The sequence below is a fragment of the Salmo salar genome, chromosome ssa10 (assembly GCF_905237065.1).
Source record: "Salmo salar chromosome ssa10, Ssal_v3.1, whole genome shotgun sequence".
In the NCBI taxonomy this organism is placed as follows: Eukaryota; Metazoa; Chordata; class Actinopteri; order Salmoniformes; family Salmonidae; genus Salmo; species Salmo salar.
The window spans coordinates 32,482,878-32,497,711 of NC_059451.1; the positions used below are offsets into that span (position 1 = coordinate 32,482,878).

Sequence of the window (14,834 nt, forward strand, 5' to 3'; positions counted from 1 at the left end):
CAAGCCAAATTTCTTCAGTCTCCTGGCGCTGTTGCGCCTTCTTCACCACACTGTCTGTGTGGGTGGACCATTTCAGATCATCAGTGACGTGTACGCCGAGGAACTTAAAACTTTCCACCTTCTCCACTGCGGTCCCGTCGATGTGGATAGGGGGGTGCTCCCTCTGCTGTTTCCTGAAGTCCACGATCAGCTCCTTTGTTTTGTTGATGTTGAGTGAGAGGTTATTTCCTGGCACCACTCTCCCAGGGACCTCACCACCTCATTGTAGGCTGTCTCGTTGTTGTTGGTGATCTGGCCTATGACTGTTGTGTCGTTTGCATACTTGATGATTGAGTTGGAGGCGGGCGTGGCCACGCAGTCATGGGTGAACAGGGAGTACAGGAAGGGGCTGATCATGCACCCTTGTGGGGGCTCTGTGTTGAGGATCAGCGAAGTGGAGGTGTTGTTTCCTACCTTAAGAAATGTATTATCTTTCACCTTAAACTATCCGATTCTAAGCCTATCCACAGATGTGAAGGAACACATTGTCTAGTCAGTGATCCTACTCGGACCAGGTGGCCATCCCTTACAAGCAACCTTGAAAAAACTGAAAAGTCTTTATTCAAACACACACACACTAAAGAAATAATCTACTTGGAGAGAGCTCGTAAAAGGCTCCTCCATAAATAACTGTGGCTGGCTGGCTGCGTCCAAATGGTCTTAGATCCATGACCCGCTTTAATATACTATTCTTTAAGTGCATCACTCTGTAGAGGGAGTCATTCTGGCTTTCTCCCTCACACATTCACACCAAAGGCTCCATCTGCTGAAATGAATGAGCCACGTGACAACCATACGGTGTCAGACAGCTTTATTTCTGTATTGGCCAATCCCCATTTATTATTTTCTCTCTCAATCCTTTTAGAGATGAGAGGCCTTAAGAGCGTCAGAGTGCTGAGCTGAATTGTAAAAAGAGAAACCAGGTCTCACCTGGACATATTTGCTGATGATCTTCATGATCTCCAGGTTGAACTGTTTAACGGGCGCAGCAGACAGGTCAATGTGACTCAGCAGGCTGTAGATGATCTGTAGCAGGGACTGCTGCATGCTGGGTAGGCCCTTCTCCAGCAACTGAGGGTGAGAGGGGAAGGGTTAGGAATAGGCTCTCAACTGCCATCATGGGTTGGACGTTGGACATCTGCTTACCAGCTGATCAGTAACTAACACTGCTGACCTGTCATAATAACAAAAACAAGCTACTGTAAATGTAAATTAACCAGAGGCTCTAGACTGACTATGCAAATAAGTTGGCAGCTTTGACTCTCCTCATTACTTCTATTAAGGCTGGTGTTGCGAGTGCTTACCTCGGCCAGGTATGTGACCAGATTGAAGGTGATCTCAGCAAAGGCGTCATGTAGGTAACGACACACCACGTTGATCCAGTTGGTGCAGTCTCTGGAGTAGCTGTGTGTGCTGTACAGGCTCATCATGTGGGCCAGGTTAGACAGGGTGGCTGACTTCTCCTCGGCACACACCTTGGCTATCTTATCAGCCGTCTCCTTGCAGAACGGAGTGGGGCTGTCAAAGTGCTGGATGAGGTGAGGCAGCAGGCACAGGATGTTTAGAGGAAAACCTACAAGGAGACGGCAACAGACGACATCAGGATCAAGTGAATCTCGATCTCCTGAGCTAACACAGGAAGAGAAACAGGTCTAGACCCATAAGCAAGCCCCAGCAAGTCCTAGGGGGTATTAGCAGCATTTACCAAGCATGAAGCCAGGAACTTGTGCTAGATAAAAAGCAATAAGGTCAATACCTGCTCTCTTACCTGCCACCTGGGAGGGGTCGACCAGTGTGTGGCGGGAGACACTGATGAGCTTGTTGAGCAGGTGGATGGTGAGCTCCTGGGTGGAGGCTGAGGTGAAGCCCTTGAGGAAGAGCTGCAGCAGACCAGGGAAGCTGTACCATTTCAGCTTGGCCTGCACTGTTTCCAGCCTCTCCCTGCTGTCTGTGTTCTCCAGGGGCAGCTGGCCCAGTAGCTTGTTGAGCAGCCGCAGGGCCAGCAGGTACTCAAACTCATAGTCCGACTCCAGGAGGGAGGCTGCTATCCAGAACACCGTGGCCATCAGGTTGGTGGGGTCCACAGGAGGGATGGCCTCCCCCCCAGGACCCCCTCCTCCACCCTCCCGCAATGATGACAAGCTCTGCGTTCGGGCTAGGTTGCCATGGCTGCCACCCAGCCGATCGGCGATATCTAGGGTGTTGCTGCGGCGACGGTCACCCTTGCGTTCGCCCATGAGGCTGGCGCGGAGGGAGTTGCTGCGGGCGTGGCCGTGGGGGTAGTGACCGTGGTGGAACAGACCCCCGCTACTCAGGTTCAGCTGACCCGTGCTCTTCCTATTGGCTGCAAACTTAGCCCCCAGCAGGTGCTCGTGGGCAGAAGCCCTGCAGAATAAGAAATTACAATCTGAGTATTTCACTAGTACTGGGTTTTAGACAGTCTCAAAGATGTGTGTGTTGAGAAAGTGTGAATGCACGATTGTGTTTACTGAGAGAAAGCGTCGAAGAAGGGCATGGATATATCAGATATTGAATTGGTCAGTGCTTACTTTGCCAAGGCAGTGAGGAGGTCATAATTCTTTACGGTGTCAGCGAGAGTGTCAATCCCCGACTCCAGAGTCAACAGCAGCTCGATAACAAAGCCCTGAGACAGAGGAGCAGAGGTCAACCACCCAGACAGATGGACCCCTGATACTGCAGTACCCAGTGGTTGCTGCTTCGTAACGGAGCTGCTGATCCACACTGATCCCAGGTCAGAGTGGCTGATCCCTCTGGAGCATAGTGCCTGTTCAAACTGCGACACTCTGATCTGAGATCAGAAGTTAGTGATAAAAGTAATAGAGCAGACAGCCCAAAGGACATATTTAAAGGTGGTTATCTTGATACAGGTGGGGGTATAGCTCACCTGCGCCTCCTCTCCAGGGTCGCCCACTGTCTCTACAAGACGTGAGAGGACATCAGAGAGCGTGGCGGCTGTGAGGGGTTGTTTGAGAGCCCTGAAGATCTGGAAGGAGCGCCCAGCATAGTGACGAGACGAGCACGACAGAGCAGTCTGCAACGCTACCTCACTGAGCAACTGCTCCAGCTGGAAACCTGATTAACAAACACACACAGATATATTTAATATCAAAATGCAGAGATGTTACAGACACATAAGAACAGAGATATTTCATGCTAATCAACAATGGTGAATAGAAATATATTTTTGTGGAGTGCTAACAAATGTGGACAGGACAGTCAGTCGTTGAAAGACCATACAGTAGAAGAAGATAAGGAACAGCATTAAAAAACACACTGACCTGACTGGGACTGTTTGAAGACTGTCACTACATGTCTGAGGAACACACACAGCTGGTCAGCACTCTTTATGTTGGGGTTCTTGGGCGACACGTCCTCATGGTTCCACAGGGGCCCCCGCTTCCTGCAGGACAAGACAGAATCAGGACAGGAAACTAGGGAAGTCAGACCTATCATCATACAACACATCCAACTCTGATATTCTCATCCCAAATTGTAAAAATAAATTGTATTGGCACACGCAAACACATGCAATTCGAGAAATACCCCATCCTTTCAGACATGGCTGCAAGCGTGAGACCAGATACATGGATTAGATGAAGTTAGTCATGAGGGTACATCACACGAAACAAATAACTGATATATACAGCTATGACACAGACTTCCACATACAGTATAAACAGAATACATCAATTTCCAAGTACATGCAGTCTCGGGTACTCACCTGGAGGTGACAAACTCAATGAGGGCCTTGACCTTCTCATCCTGCTCGGCGATGACGTCCACCTCGTTAATTAGGGTGGGTGTGAGGTGAGGCAGGGGGGTTCCTCCTGTACCCAAGCTGATGCTGGACGAAGTGGAGCTGGAGCTCAGGCCTGAGTCGGTCATAGGAGACGGCTGATAGTCTGGCACAACGTCGCACATTCCTGCATGAATAACACACACACAAGCACATGAGAACAGCGATTCATGGCTGACGAATCGCTATAAACTTGAAATAAACACAAGTCTATGAGATTTCACATAGTGATCTGTGAAGACAGGAGAGCAAATGAGGACATGGATCTCTGCTGCCCCCTCCTGATCTTATTGGGCAATACAGAATTAGGCAAAGGGATATTTCTGCCCTTTAGTTAAGCTACTCAGATCGTTGCAGGGCGCTACTGACCTGTGAGGTTGAAGCCGTGGGGCGGTGGCTTCACCGTCAGCACCTTGGGGTCGTTGTACTCTCGGTTGCGCAGCAGCACAGAGGCCAGGGATTGAACGCTGCTGTTAGTTCCCTGAACGACCAGCAGGTGAAGCAGGAGGCGTTTGCAGTGCTCGTAGACCTCAGGGTGCTGGTGGTCAAACCCTGGTAGGAGAAACAAAGGACTGATATGAAAAACCTATTCCATAAACATTAACACTGGCAAATGAAGAGTTTGTTTTGCCTGCAAATTAAGTGTCTAAGGACAAGTATACATCACTCAAGTTGTAATCAGCCAGCTGTAAAGAGGTTAGTTACCTATGAAGATGGAGTGCAGCAGGAGGTGAAGGTAGGCGCTCCACTCCACTTTGACCCCATGGTCCACTATGAGGTCAGTCAGTAGGATGACAGCTATGTTACACCTGAGATACACCACACCAGAGAGTCAGCTGGGTCAGGGAAGAGGTCATACAGACAGGTCAAGTGGAGGGGGTAGGGGTTACCTGTGAATGGGTACTCCAGGGGTGTTGGTCTCTGGCAGGTAGTCCACCAGAGGGGACCAGCAGCCCCCTGTCGGAGGAAAGGGGAGGGGCTCGGGACGGTTGTGGTCCATCACCTTCAGACGCCAGTTAGCATACAGCGGCATGGAGTCACCTGGAGGAAACAGGGCATTATCACACCTGTGGCAACACAGATGTGTGTAAGTATAAAGCAGAAAGTAGAGTAGTATGGCTGGGTAGAGGGTCTCTTACCCTTCTCCTCCTCATAGGATCCTCCAGAGCTGCTGCTGTAGCGAGACTCCAGTCGGTGGTGCTGACGGTTCAGGTTGCTGTTCAGACCACTGTAGATGTCCAGATGGGTGGAACTGCAGACAACAGAGAGAGACAGCTGTAGTCTCACAGGTCGGTCGGTCTGTATCTGTGTGTGATCTCATACCTGTCGTCCATGTTGGGGTCTTTGTTCTTGCTGCTGTCATGGTGCGCTTCGGGTCCTGGCACCATGGTGTTACTGCTGGAGGTGGTTCCTGTGGACAGAGATGGGGAAAGGCATCTAGGAACTATGGCAACAAGGTTTAGGAAGAACATGACAATGTTATGACATCATACATACAATCCACAAGTCCATGAGGAAGTAGATAGGGGAATAAGTACCCTAGAAACATCAAGCATCTGTGTTTTGTATCACAGGACAGTAGGCTATAAAAAAGAGGAGGTACATGTTTCGAAGACAGTGGACAGTGTGATATATACCTGCTGAGGTGACGGAGGGGATCTTGTAGCTGGAGGTGATGCGGTAGTAGGGAGGGTTGTCCATGTGAGTGACAGCAGAGCTCACTGGGTCTGTCAGGTCCAGCTCACACATCAGCTCCTCCAGCAGCTGCATAGTCTTATCCCTGCCCAGGTACACCACCACCCGCTTCACCTGAGGACACACACACACACACGTTTTAACAAACATTTCAGGTGACTGAATAATTATTGGATATGCGAGGTGTGTGATGAGGGAGAGAGGATAGTGTGTGTAAACTGGACTTACATAGGGCAGGAAGCTGGGCTCACTGTTGACCCCTGACATGCTGATGAGGAAATGCAGGATGATCTTCAGGTTCTTTGGCCAGCTGTCTGCCAGGGTGGTCCACACGTTCTCTATCTCTGACCACGCAAACTCATCCCCGTACTGCATACACAAGAGCAATACAGTTGAAACTCTACCATTTATCAGCAACAGAGTAAATGTCATGTGTGTGGTAGGTTGCGGTCGTACCTTGGCAGTCATGTACATGAGGTTGTTGAGCACCATGGTGGTGGCGTGCGGGGAGCCCCAGCCCTCCCCTCGGAGCCAACGGCGGCTGTTGACCATCATATCACGCTCGTGGGCGTCCTCCTCATCCTCACAGATGGGGGTCTCGTCATGTCGCCGTGGCGATGGCTTTAAGTCCACCAGCTCCACGTTGTTCATCCAGGGCAGGAGGTAGTGCAGCATCACCTGGCGACCACCAGGGTGTGCTGTCTGGATACGCTGGCTCACCTCTGGGGTAGAAAACAGCACCGTCACCACATCAATAACACGTCAAATCTGTACCAAATGCCAAAGATATGGCTACAGACCAGAATCTCAAAAGACAGACCATTCCCCTTATAGAGGACTACTTGAACCAGGATGGCATTTAAGATTAGCCTAATGAGACAGATGACTATGTGACAGTGTGTGATGTGTAACGGTGCAGACCTGAGAAGATGGGCAGGGTGAGCTCTGGGTATGTCCTGGCCAGCTCCTCAGACAGCTGGTAGTAGGAGACGGAGTAGAGGTGTGGCAGCGGGGAGGGAGGGCTCAGGATCCCATCTGTTCTCTGGATCTCCAGTTTATGAGCGTAACGGAAGAGCTTGGGCTCCAAGATCTGGGGAACCACCACACAGAGAAAAATCCCATTAAGTACATACTGGACTAAAACCAGCTGACACAGAGCAGTAAATAAACATGGTGTCCAGGAATGTGTCACACGAACCTGCAGCAGCTGCATGGCCACCTCATAGATATCTCTGGATGAATCAGCCGCCTTGAACAGGATCAGATTCAGTAGCACCACAGTGTCAAACTGGTAATCCCTGTAGACCATACGATATCAATCACATTAGAAGATTATGGATTACAGCATTTCAGTTAACACACAGAAAAACAAACATGCACTATAAAATCGGCGAAATAAATCCGGACGTGCCTGTTGTGAAAGACGTTGGCGATGGCCCTGAAGCAGCCGGAAGCCACGCGCCGTGAGCCAGTGTAGCAGCGGTCCACAGCCCAGAACATCAGGTTACTCTGGTCTGGGTTCAGCTCCAACAGCAGCATCACCGCTTCACAGCCCAACTGGTGCACCTGCAGGGGAAGACCAAGACACCATCAGGGACCATCAGCACAAGCCCTTAATATACACTGCACTCAGTGAGGCACCACAAGAGTCAAGCCATTTCCTTTCCTTCATCCGCACCACTAAATAATTAAACCGTGAAAGTTTTAGTCTTATACTGTTTTACAATCAAATCAGATGAAGGACAGTAGCTGGTAATAAAGGGATAGTTTAAGCGCAGCAGTGAGGCTGCAGTGTATAAGGCCTCTTACTTTCCTGTCCTGAGAGTCCAGGATGTTGTCCAGCCACTTGTAGAGATAACCGTCAGAGGAGAGGCCAACGTTATCAGCCACTGGACCACAGCACAACACTGCAGACATGGCCTACAAGGTAAACACACCCACAGTAGACAAACATTCACCACATCCTGACTCAGACGTGTGTATAGTGTTTAGAGTGCGTGTGAACAGCTGGTTGTACCTTGAGAGCACAGTACTGGTGTCGGTTGATCTGCATGTTGCGGTCACTGTACCGGTCCAGTGGGGTGAACATGATGCTGAAGGGCCCAGCCCAGTGGCTGAACAACATGAACAGACTGTGTCTTAGAGACTGCTGGGGGAAGATGGTCCTCCTCTGGTGCACTGGTGGGAATACACACACACACACACACAGATGTCTAACAAATACCGACAACACACACACATATACAGAATTGTACAGTTTGTAGTATTTGTGTGTAGTACCTGGGACGTTCTGAATGATGTTGGCCACCAGAGCACTGAAGTGGCAACGGATGTCCTTCAGTGTGTCTGAGTCTTTGTCGTTCTCAGCCTCTAGCAGCTGTCTCGTCAGATCCACATACTCCAACAGTACTGAGTTCAGAGAGTGACTCTCCCCGTCCAGACCTCCACTTGCCCTGCACACACAGGGGGTACACGATAGGGGTCAGTAAATTCAAAGATGGAAGGTCCATGATTCTTTACTAGGATACTATACTCTATAACCATATGTAGTTCTATCTCTATTAGGGCATCTGGCATGGTTTCCACTGACGTCTGACTGATGACACCAGCATCAGCCAGCAGCTCAAAGATCCGGACCAGCTGGACCCTCAAGATGTCACGACGCCTGCGTCGCTTCATGTTCTGCAACAGAGAAGAGTCACTACTGAGCAGGGTGAGTGTTGTAGGTAGTACAGTGTTTTGATGTTAGATACATGACTGAGATGTGAGTGGTCAGTGAGCTGCACCCACCTCAGGTCTCCTCTCCAGAGCCTCCTTAATGATGGGGTTCAGTTCCTCTATCAACTCTCTGAAAGACAATAGAAGTTAAACTACTGGGCAAACACTCATACATGCCCACACACACTTACTTACCCATTACATACTGTACCTACTAACCAAATAACCCTAAACTAGGCAATATCAAAATTTGCAAATTCAACCAGGCAACTCAAACAACAAAAAACATGACTACCAGCCACATAGACACAGGGCAGCTCCCTCACCTGAAGGCCACGGGGCTGGTCCTGCCAAACCCCAGGACAAGAGACTCTGTGATGTCCATGCTCTCAGAGCGCATCATCGGGACAACGTGTTTGAACAGGGACGAGGGGGACGGAGTGCCAATAATCTGGATACACACAAAGGTCACAAATCGATATGACAACTCAAATCATTTTTAAATCTATAACTAAAGGAAATAAACATGGCATAGGAATATCATTGACAGCACCGACGTAAAACTTTGCAAAACGTTTACATGTTTGGGAGATAGTTGGTCACTGCGGGGTCATGCCCTCTGACCTTTGAGTCGTAGCTGTAGCCGCTGTCTGGCGTGGACGCCAGCGTCTCAGGCGGGGAGCAGCGGATGGAGCCAGAGGTGGAGGAAGAGGAGGAGTTGGGGGAGGAAGTGGCGGAGCTACAACAGAGGATCAGATAGTTCCTCCACAGGCCCACGTACGAGTCACCACTGCTGCTCAGGCTGTTCAGCTTCTTAGCATTTATAGGGCTGCTGCAGGGGCACAGGTCAAACAATAACAGGCAGGTGGTATTAGAATGTTACTGAAATAATATCCATGTGTGCCACATACACACATTATAAAAGACCGGCAGCAACTGTCGTCTTCACGGGGCTCATATCCATAAACAGCTGAGAGCTAGATCTATTAGAATGATGTTACCCACAATCACACGCCGAGGCTCCAGTGATGGTGTTCACCGTACGATCCCCATAGACCAAACGGTGACATCATCCAGCACTCTAATGAGCAGACTGCAACCACATCCATTCTAAGTGCTTTTTAACGACCTCAAATGTAACACACACACACACACACACACACACACACACACACACACACACACACACACCACATTAACAGAGAAAGGCCTAGAGACATACTTGATATCCACTTGTGGAGAGAGCAGCTGCAGGCGCGTGTAGGCGAACATCCAGGCGTAGTTGAGTGCGGTGGGGCAGTGCTTGGGCAGGTGCTCCTGGCGCAGGTAGCTGGACAGGCTGATGACCCAGGGGTCCTGGCCCTGCGTCACGTGGGCAAACACCCAGATGTGCGATGGGCTGACCACATCAAATTGGTGGCTGATGGGAGATGAGCTCCAGTCTGCCAGCGTCTGCAGGTCGATACCACTGGGGCAGTATAGCAGGTTGGTCTGCAGGGGAGAGGGGAGGGTCAGGGTGTGTGTGCGCTGTATTAAACAACAGCTTTGCCATTCTTACCTGGTCAGCTCCTGTGAGATGGATGAAGCTCTCCAGCACAGAGGCACTTTGTCTGTCCATCACATCTATGGCCAACTCCTCATCTCCCTGAGAGCGACAGACAGAAACCATGAATGTGAGTCTCTTGCACCTAACTTGAGAAACACTGCATCTCATTTTTGTCACTTTTAGATCCCAGTCTATCAGCGAGTTGGTAGTTACCTTGGCGATGCCCAGAGCGGTGTGCAGGGCTCGGACCTCTTTGAGGACATTAACAGCCAGCCTCCGGGTGGCAGGGCGGCAGCTGCACAGCACCACCAGTGCCAGGCCCTCCACCACGTGCAGCACCCCCCACAGAGGAGAGCGTTCCAGGGGCAGAGACGGCCCGCTGCCAGGGCCCTGCTGGAGCACACACACACAGAGTTACTTTCTTACACAAACCCAAGTCAAAATACACAATAACCCAACTACTACAGTACAGAGCAAGGAGTTCCAGACCCTTCCCTGTACAGAGTTAAAAACACACAGAGCAGACCAAAATATAGCAGGACAAAAAGAGATGCTATAGCTATCCACTCTCCACCCACCTTGTTGCTGGTCTGGACTGCCTGCCTCCACTGGCTGATGAGCTGCAGCAGCATCTTGATGGCGTTGTCCAGCAGCGTGGGGTGAATGTCAGTGACCTCACGCACAATGAAGTAGACAAAGCCAGAGAGCACGTCCTCCCTCCACTCTGGGAAGTCCACCATCAGGGCCTGCAGGGTGGTGAAGGCCAGGCCACGCAGCTCCTCGTCCATGTGGATGGTCAGCCTGAGGAGGAGAGCACACAGGGGTCAAACAATCACAGAGCTTTTTAAAGACACAGCTTTTGAAGTCCTTCCTAGTGATGCTGAAAATAAAAGCCCCATTGCTTTGTTCATCAATTAGTCCCAGACAGAGGTGGTGCATGTGAAGGAGTGGGGTCGTTACTTGGCCAGCAGCTCGATCAGGTCCTGTCTGCTCATGCCATCTGGGATCAGCCTGGGGATGGCCGCCACACACGTACGGAATAGATCAATCTTCGGCTTCCTTTCCCCCCTGCAACGCAACACAGTTAAAAAACATGTAAAGGACACTCATGTTATGGGTCACATATGTTTTAAGTCAGAGAGGCACTTACGTGATCATGTCCTCAGGCTCCTTATTGGACATCTGGACGTTGGTCATGCTCATGGAGCGCCCCACCTCCTTGTCCAGGTGACGCAGCATGTTGTCCAGGGCCTTCCTCACTGCTGGGTAGTACAGTGACATGCCTACACACACACACACATTACGCTCACACTACACATTTCACCCTAAAATGACCCACTACCATAAGCTTATTAATTTATTTGAGAAATGAATTTGACAGGGAGAGAGGACAATCAACATCAATGTAAAATTGCCGGAGTTAGCAACAAAGCTAGTCATATCGGAGTGATATAGCCCGTTGTGACGGGAAAGGAGCTCAGAGGTGGTGACCTACCGATGACCTTGGCCTCCTCGTCAGTGAGGGTGGTGGCGAGGAAGATCTTCTTGATCCGCAGGGTGTTTCCTGAGGGCATGATGGCCCCTGTGGTGGGCATGGGCGGCTCCCCGTCTTTCTGCTGCAAACTGTCAGCTATCACCAGGAAGGCCCTCAGGCCAATATTCATCCTCTAAGAGAGACAGCAAGAGAGCATGAGCGAGATAGAGGCAGGAAGGGACGGTCAGAGAATGAAGAGTGCAATCACAATGAGCGTATGATTGGATCATTAATGTCTCTCGGCTATCTCTTACTTCTGGATTGATGGTGAATGTCTTGTGAGATTTGCCCACACACAGGAGGTCATAAATGATCTCCTTCATAGCAAAATCCAGCCTTTCCTGTGAAATGAGCCACAACAAACCAATAATCACTAATCATAGGTAAGACACAAGCCACTACCTGCCGTTTAGAGGAATTATACGGGAATCACTACTCCAGCATGGCCTCATAAGACATACCTGAGCTATAAACTGGATGATCTTGACGAAGATATTGAGGGGCGTGTCACGGGGCACCACGCTACGGGAGCCTTTGGGGAAAAGCGCTGAAACGATGCTAAGCAGCCGGCTGCAGCAAACAGGAGAAGATTCAAGGGTTAAACTGGGATGTTCACCGAGGAGACTGTAGACTAGACCAGTTCTGAGTGTAGATAGAATTCTAATTCTGGTTCTGCTAAAGGAGAGATGTGGGCACTTGCTTTGTTCTATATGGTGATTTAGGTGCTGTCTGGATGACTTTCATTTCACAGTGTCAGTTCATGCAGAGATGGTGTGGAGTGGGCCCACAGCCTGTTCTGTCCGGGCTGGTACTGACCTCTGTGTGACGGTGTTGCTCTCACACTTGATCCTGATGATGTAGACCCACAGCAGTCTGTAGAGTGACTCCAGTGCCACACGGGACATTTTGGGATCTTTGTTCTAAAGGGCCAGAGACAGAAAACTTTCTTCACCCACCTGTCTTCTCACTGTGACAGATTCAAGTCTGGTGTGGGGCATGCCACATAAGCAGGGATCTGACACACAAACCATTCACTTAGATCTACTGTACGGAATTATGCAATTTATACGGCCCGTTTCATTTATAGAGATGTTTGAGATGTCCGAACTGTGATTTGATGAGTCTACTTTAGATCTAAAATAAACTACTGATGTATGAGATTGTTGAAATGACTTAAGCTTGCCAAAAAATACATTTGTTCAAGAGTGACTCTGCCTATGTATAAATGTACAGCATGTTATGCTAGCTGTAGTTTGTGACGCATGTTATGCTACAGTTGAAGTCGGAAGTTTACATACACTTACGTTGGAGTCATTAAAACTCGTTTTTCAACCACTTCACAAATTTCTTGTCAACAAACTATAGTTTTGGCAAGTCGGTTAGGACATCTACTTTGTGCATGACACAAGTAATTTTTCCAAGAATTGTTTAGACAGATTATTTCACTGTATCACAATTCCAGTGGGTTTAATTCCATAAGTTTAGATACACTAAGTTGACTGTGCCTTTTAACAGCTTGGAAAATTACAGAAAATGATGTCATGGCTTTAGAAGCTTCTGATAGGCTAATTGACATCATTTGAGTCAATTTGAGGTGTACCTGTGGATGTATTTCAAGGCCTACCTTCAAACTCAGTGCCTCTTTGCTTGACATCATGGGAAAATCAAAAGAAATCAGCCAAGACCTCAGAATAAAATTCTAGACCTCCACAAGTCTGGTTCATCCTTGGTAGCAATTTCCAAATGCCTGAAGGTACCACGTTAATCTGTACAAACAATAGTACGCAAGTATAAATACCATGGGACCACACAGCCGTCATACCGCTCAGGAAGGAGATGCGTTCTGTCTCCTAGAGATGAACGTACATTGGTGCGAAAAGTACAAATCAATCCCAGAACAGCAGCAAAGGACCTTGTGAAGATGCTGGAGGAAACGGGTACAAAAGCATCTATATCCACAGTAAAACGAGTTCTATATCGACATAACCTGAAAGGCCGTTCAGCAAGGAAGAAGCCACTGCTCCAAAACCGCCATAAAAAAGCCAGACTACGGTTTGCAACTGCACATGGGGACAAAGATCGTACTTTTTGGAGAAATGTCCTCTGGTCTGACGAAACAAAAATAGAACTGTTTGACCATAATGACCATTGTAATGTTTGGAGGAAAAAGGGGGAGGCTTGCAAGCTGAAGAACACCATCCCAACCGTGAAGCATGGGGTGGCAGCATCATGTTGTGGGGGTGCTTTGCTGCAGGAAGGATTGGTGCACTTCACAAAACAGATGGCATCATGAGGTAGGAAAATTATGTGGATATATTGAAGCAACATCTCAAGACATCAGTGAGGAAGTTAAAGCTTGGTCGCAAATGGGTCTTCCAAATGGACAATGACCCCAAGCATACTTCCAAAGTTGTGGCAAAACGGCTTAAGGACAACAAAGTCAAGGTATTGGAATGGCCATCACAAAGCCCTGACCTCAATCCTATGGAAAGTTTGTTGGCTGAACTGAAAAAGCATGTGCGAGCAAGGAGGCCTACAAACCTGACCCAGTTACACCAGGTCTGTCAGGAGGAATGGGCCAAAATTCACCCAACTTATTGTGGGAAGCTTGTGGAAGGCTACCCGAAACATTTGACCCAAGTTAAACAATTGAAAGGCAATGCTACCAAATACTAATTGAGTGTATGTAAACTTCTGACCCACTGGGAATGTGATGAAAGAAATAAAAGCTGAAATAAATCACTCTACTATTATTCTGACATTTCACATTCTTAAAATAAAGTGGTGATCCTAACTGACCTAAGACAGGGAATTTTTACTAGGATTAAATGTCAGGAATTGTGCTAAACTGAGTTTAAATGTATTTGGTTAAGGTGTATGTAAACTTCCCACTTCAACTGTAAGTGTCGTTTGTGATGCATGTTACGCGAGCTGTAGTTTGTGATGCATGCTACGCGAGCTGTAGTTTGTGATGCATGCTACGCGAGCTGTAGTTTGTGATGCATGCTACGCGAGCTGTAGTTTGTGATGCATGCTACGCTAGCTGTAGTTTGTGATGTATGTTACGCTAGCTGTAGTTTGTGATTATGTTACGCTAGCTGTAGTTTGTGATTATGTTACGCTAGCTGTAGTTTGTGATTATGTTACGCTAGCTGTAGTTTGTGATTATGTTACGCTAGCTGTAGTTTGTGATTATGTTACGCTAGCTGTAGTTTGTGATTATGTTACGCTAGCTGTAGTTTGTGATTATGTTACGCTAGCTGTAGTTTGTGATTATGTTATGCTAGCTGTAGTTTGTGATTATGTTATGCTAGCTGTAGTTTTTGATTATGTTATGCTAGCTGTAGTTTTTGATTATGTTATGCTAGCTGTAGTTTTTGATGTTCCAACCTCCAGGGAATGTTTGTACAGCTGAGCATTCCCAAAAATCTGTGACTAAAGGTGCAATTACACAGTGCTGCCCATCAAATCCATGCACACAACAT

At 48.5% G+C, this 14,834-nt stretch overlaps 1 protein-coding gene across 29 annotated transcripts in view; it reads right to left on the bottom strand.

Moving 5' to 3' along the window:
• fryl (furry homolog, like) overlaps positions 1 to 14,834 on the bottom strand; it is a 90,454-nt gene that overhangs the window by 24,812 nt on the left and 50,808 nt on the right. For 23 of the 29 annotated variants that reach the window (XM_014122950.2, XM_014122951.2, XM_014122953.2 and 20 more), the window contains 35 exons: positions 12,166 to 12,269; positions 11,811 to 11,919; positions 11,604 to 11,690; positions 11,311 to 11,482; positions 10,966 to 11,098; positions 10,776 to 10,883; positions 10,394 to 10,616; positions 10,029 to 10,208; positions 9,828 to 9,914; positions 9,492 to 9,760; positions 8,894 to 9,101; positions 8,596 to 8,720; positions 8,342 to 8,399; positions 8,142 to 8,233; positions 7,832 to 8,004; positions 7,569 to 7,729; positions 7,361 to 7,471; positions 6,963 to 7,117; positions 6,750 to 6,849; positions 6,473 to 6,641; positions 6,008 to 6,273; positions 5,780 to 5,920; positions 5,494 to 5,665; positions 5,180 to 5,267; positions 4,996 to 5,108; positions 4,747 to 4,897; positions 4,562 to 4,665; positions 4,226 to 4,408; positions 3,782 to 3,983; positions 3,339 to 3,460; positions 2,945 to 3,132; positions 2,589 to 2,683; positions 1,796 to 2,424; positions 1,344 to 1,612; positions 970 to 1,110 (listed from right to left, as the gene is read on the bottom strand). In XM_014122950.2, coding sequence (XP_013978425.2) covers positions 970 to 1,110; positions 1,344 to 1,612; positions 1,796 to 2,424; positions 2,589 to 2,683; positions 2,945 to 3,132; positions 3,339 to 3,460; positions 3,782 to 3,983; positions 4,226 to 4,408; positions 4,562 to 4,665; positions 4,747 to 4,897; positions 4,996 to 5,108; positions 5,180 to 5,267; positions 5,494 to 5,665; positions 5,780 to 5,920; positions 6,008 to 6,273; positions 6,473 to 6,641; positions 6,750 to 6,849; positions 6,963 to 7,117; positions 7,361 to 7,471; positions 7,569 to 7,729; positions 7,832 to 8,004; positions 8,142 to 8,233; positions 8,342 to 8,399; positions 8,596 to 8,720; positions 8,894 to 9,101; positions 9,492 to 9,760; positions 9,828 to 9,914; positions 10,029 to 10,208; positions 10,394 to 10,616; positions 10,776 to 10,883; positions 10,966 to 11,098; positions 11,311 to 11,482; positions 11,604 to 11,690; positions 11,811 to 11,919; positions 12,166 to 12,269 — 5,688 coding nt within the window. The remainder of the gene's footprint in view (positions 1 to 969; positions 1,111 to 1,343; positions 1,613 to 1,795; positions 2,425 to 2,588; positions 2,684 to 2,944; positions 3,133 to 3,338; positions 3,461 to 3,781; positions 3,984 to 4,225; positions 4,409 to 4,561; positions 4,666 to 4,746; positions 4,898 to 4,995; positions 5,109 to 5,179; positions 5,268 to 5,493; positions 5,666 to 5,779; positions 5,921 to 6,007; positions 6,274 to 6,472; positions 6,642 to 6,749; positions 6,850 to 6,962; positions 7,118 to 7,360; positions 7,472 to 7,568; positions 7,730 to 7,831; positions 8,005 to 8,141; positions 8,234 to 8,341; positions 8,400 to 8,595; positions 8,721 to 8,893; positions 9,102 to 9,491; positions 9,761 to 9,827; positions 9,915 to 10,028; positions 10,209 to 10,393; positions 10,617 to 10,775; positions 10,884 to 10,965; positions 11,099 to 11,310; positions 11,483 to 11,603; positions 11,691 to 11,810; positions 11,920 to 12,165; positions 12,270 to 14,834) is intronic. The other 6 variants (XM_014122937.2, XM_014122941.2, XM_014122961.2 and 3 more) reach the window with 2 other exon arrangements.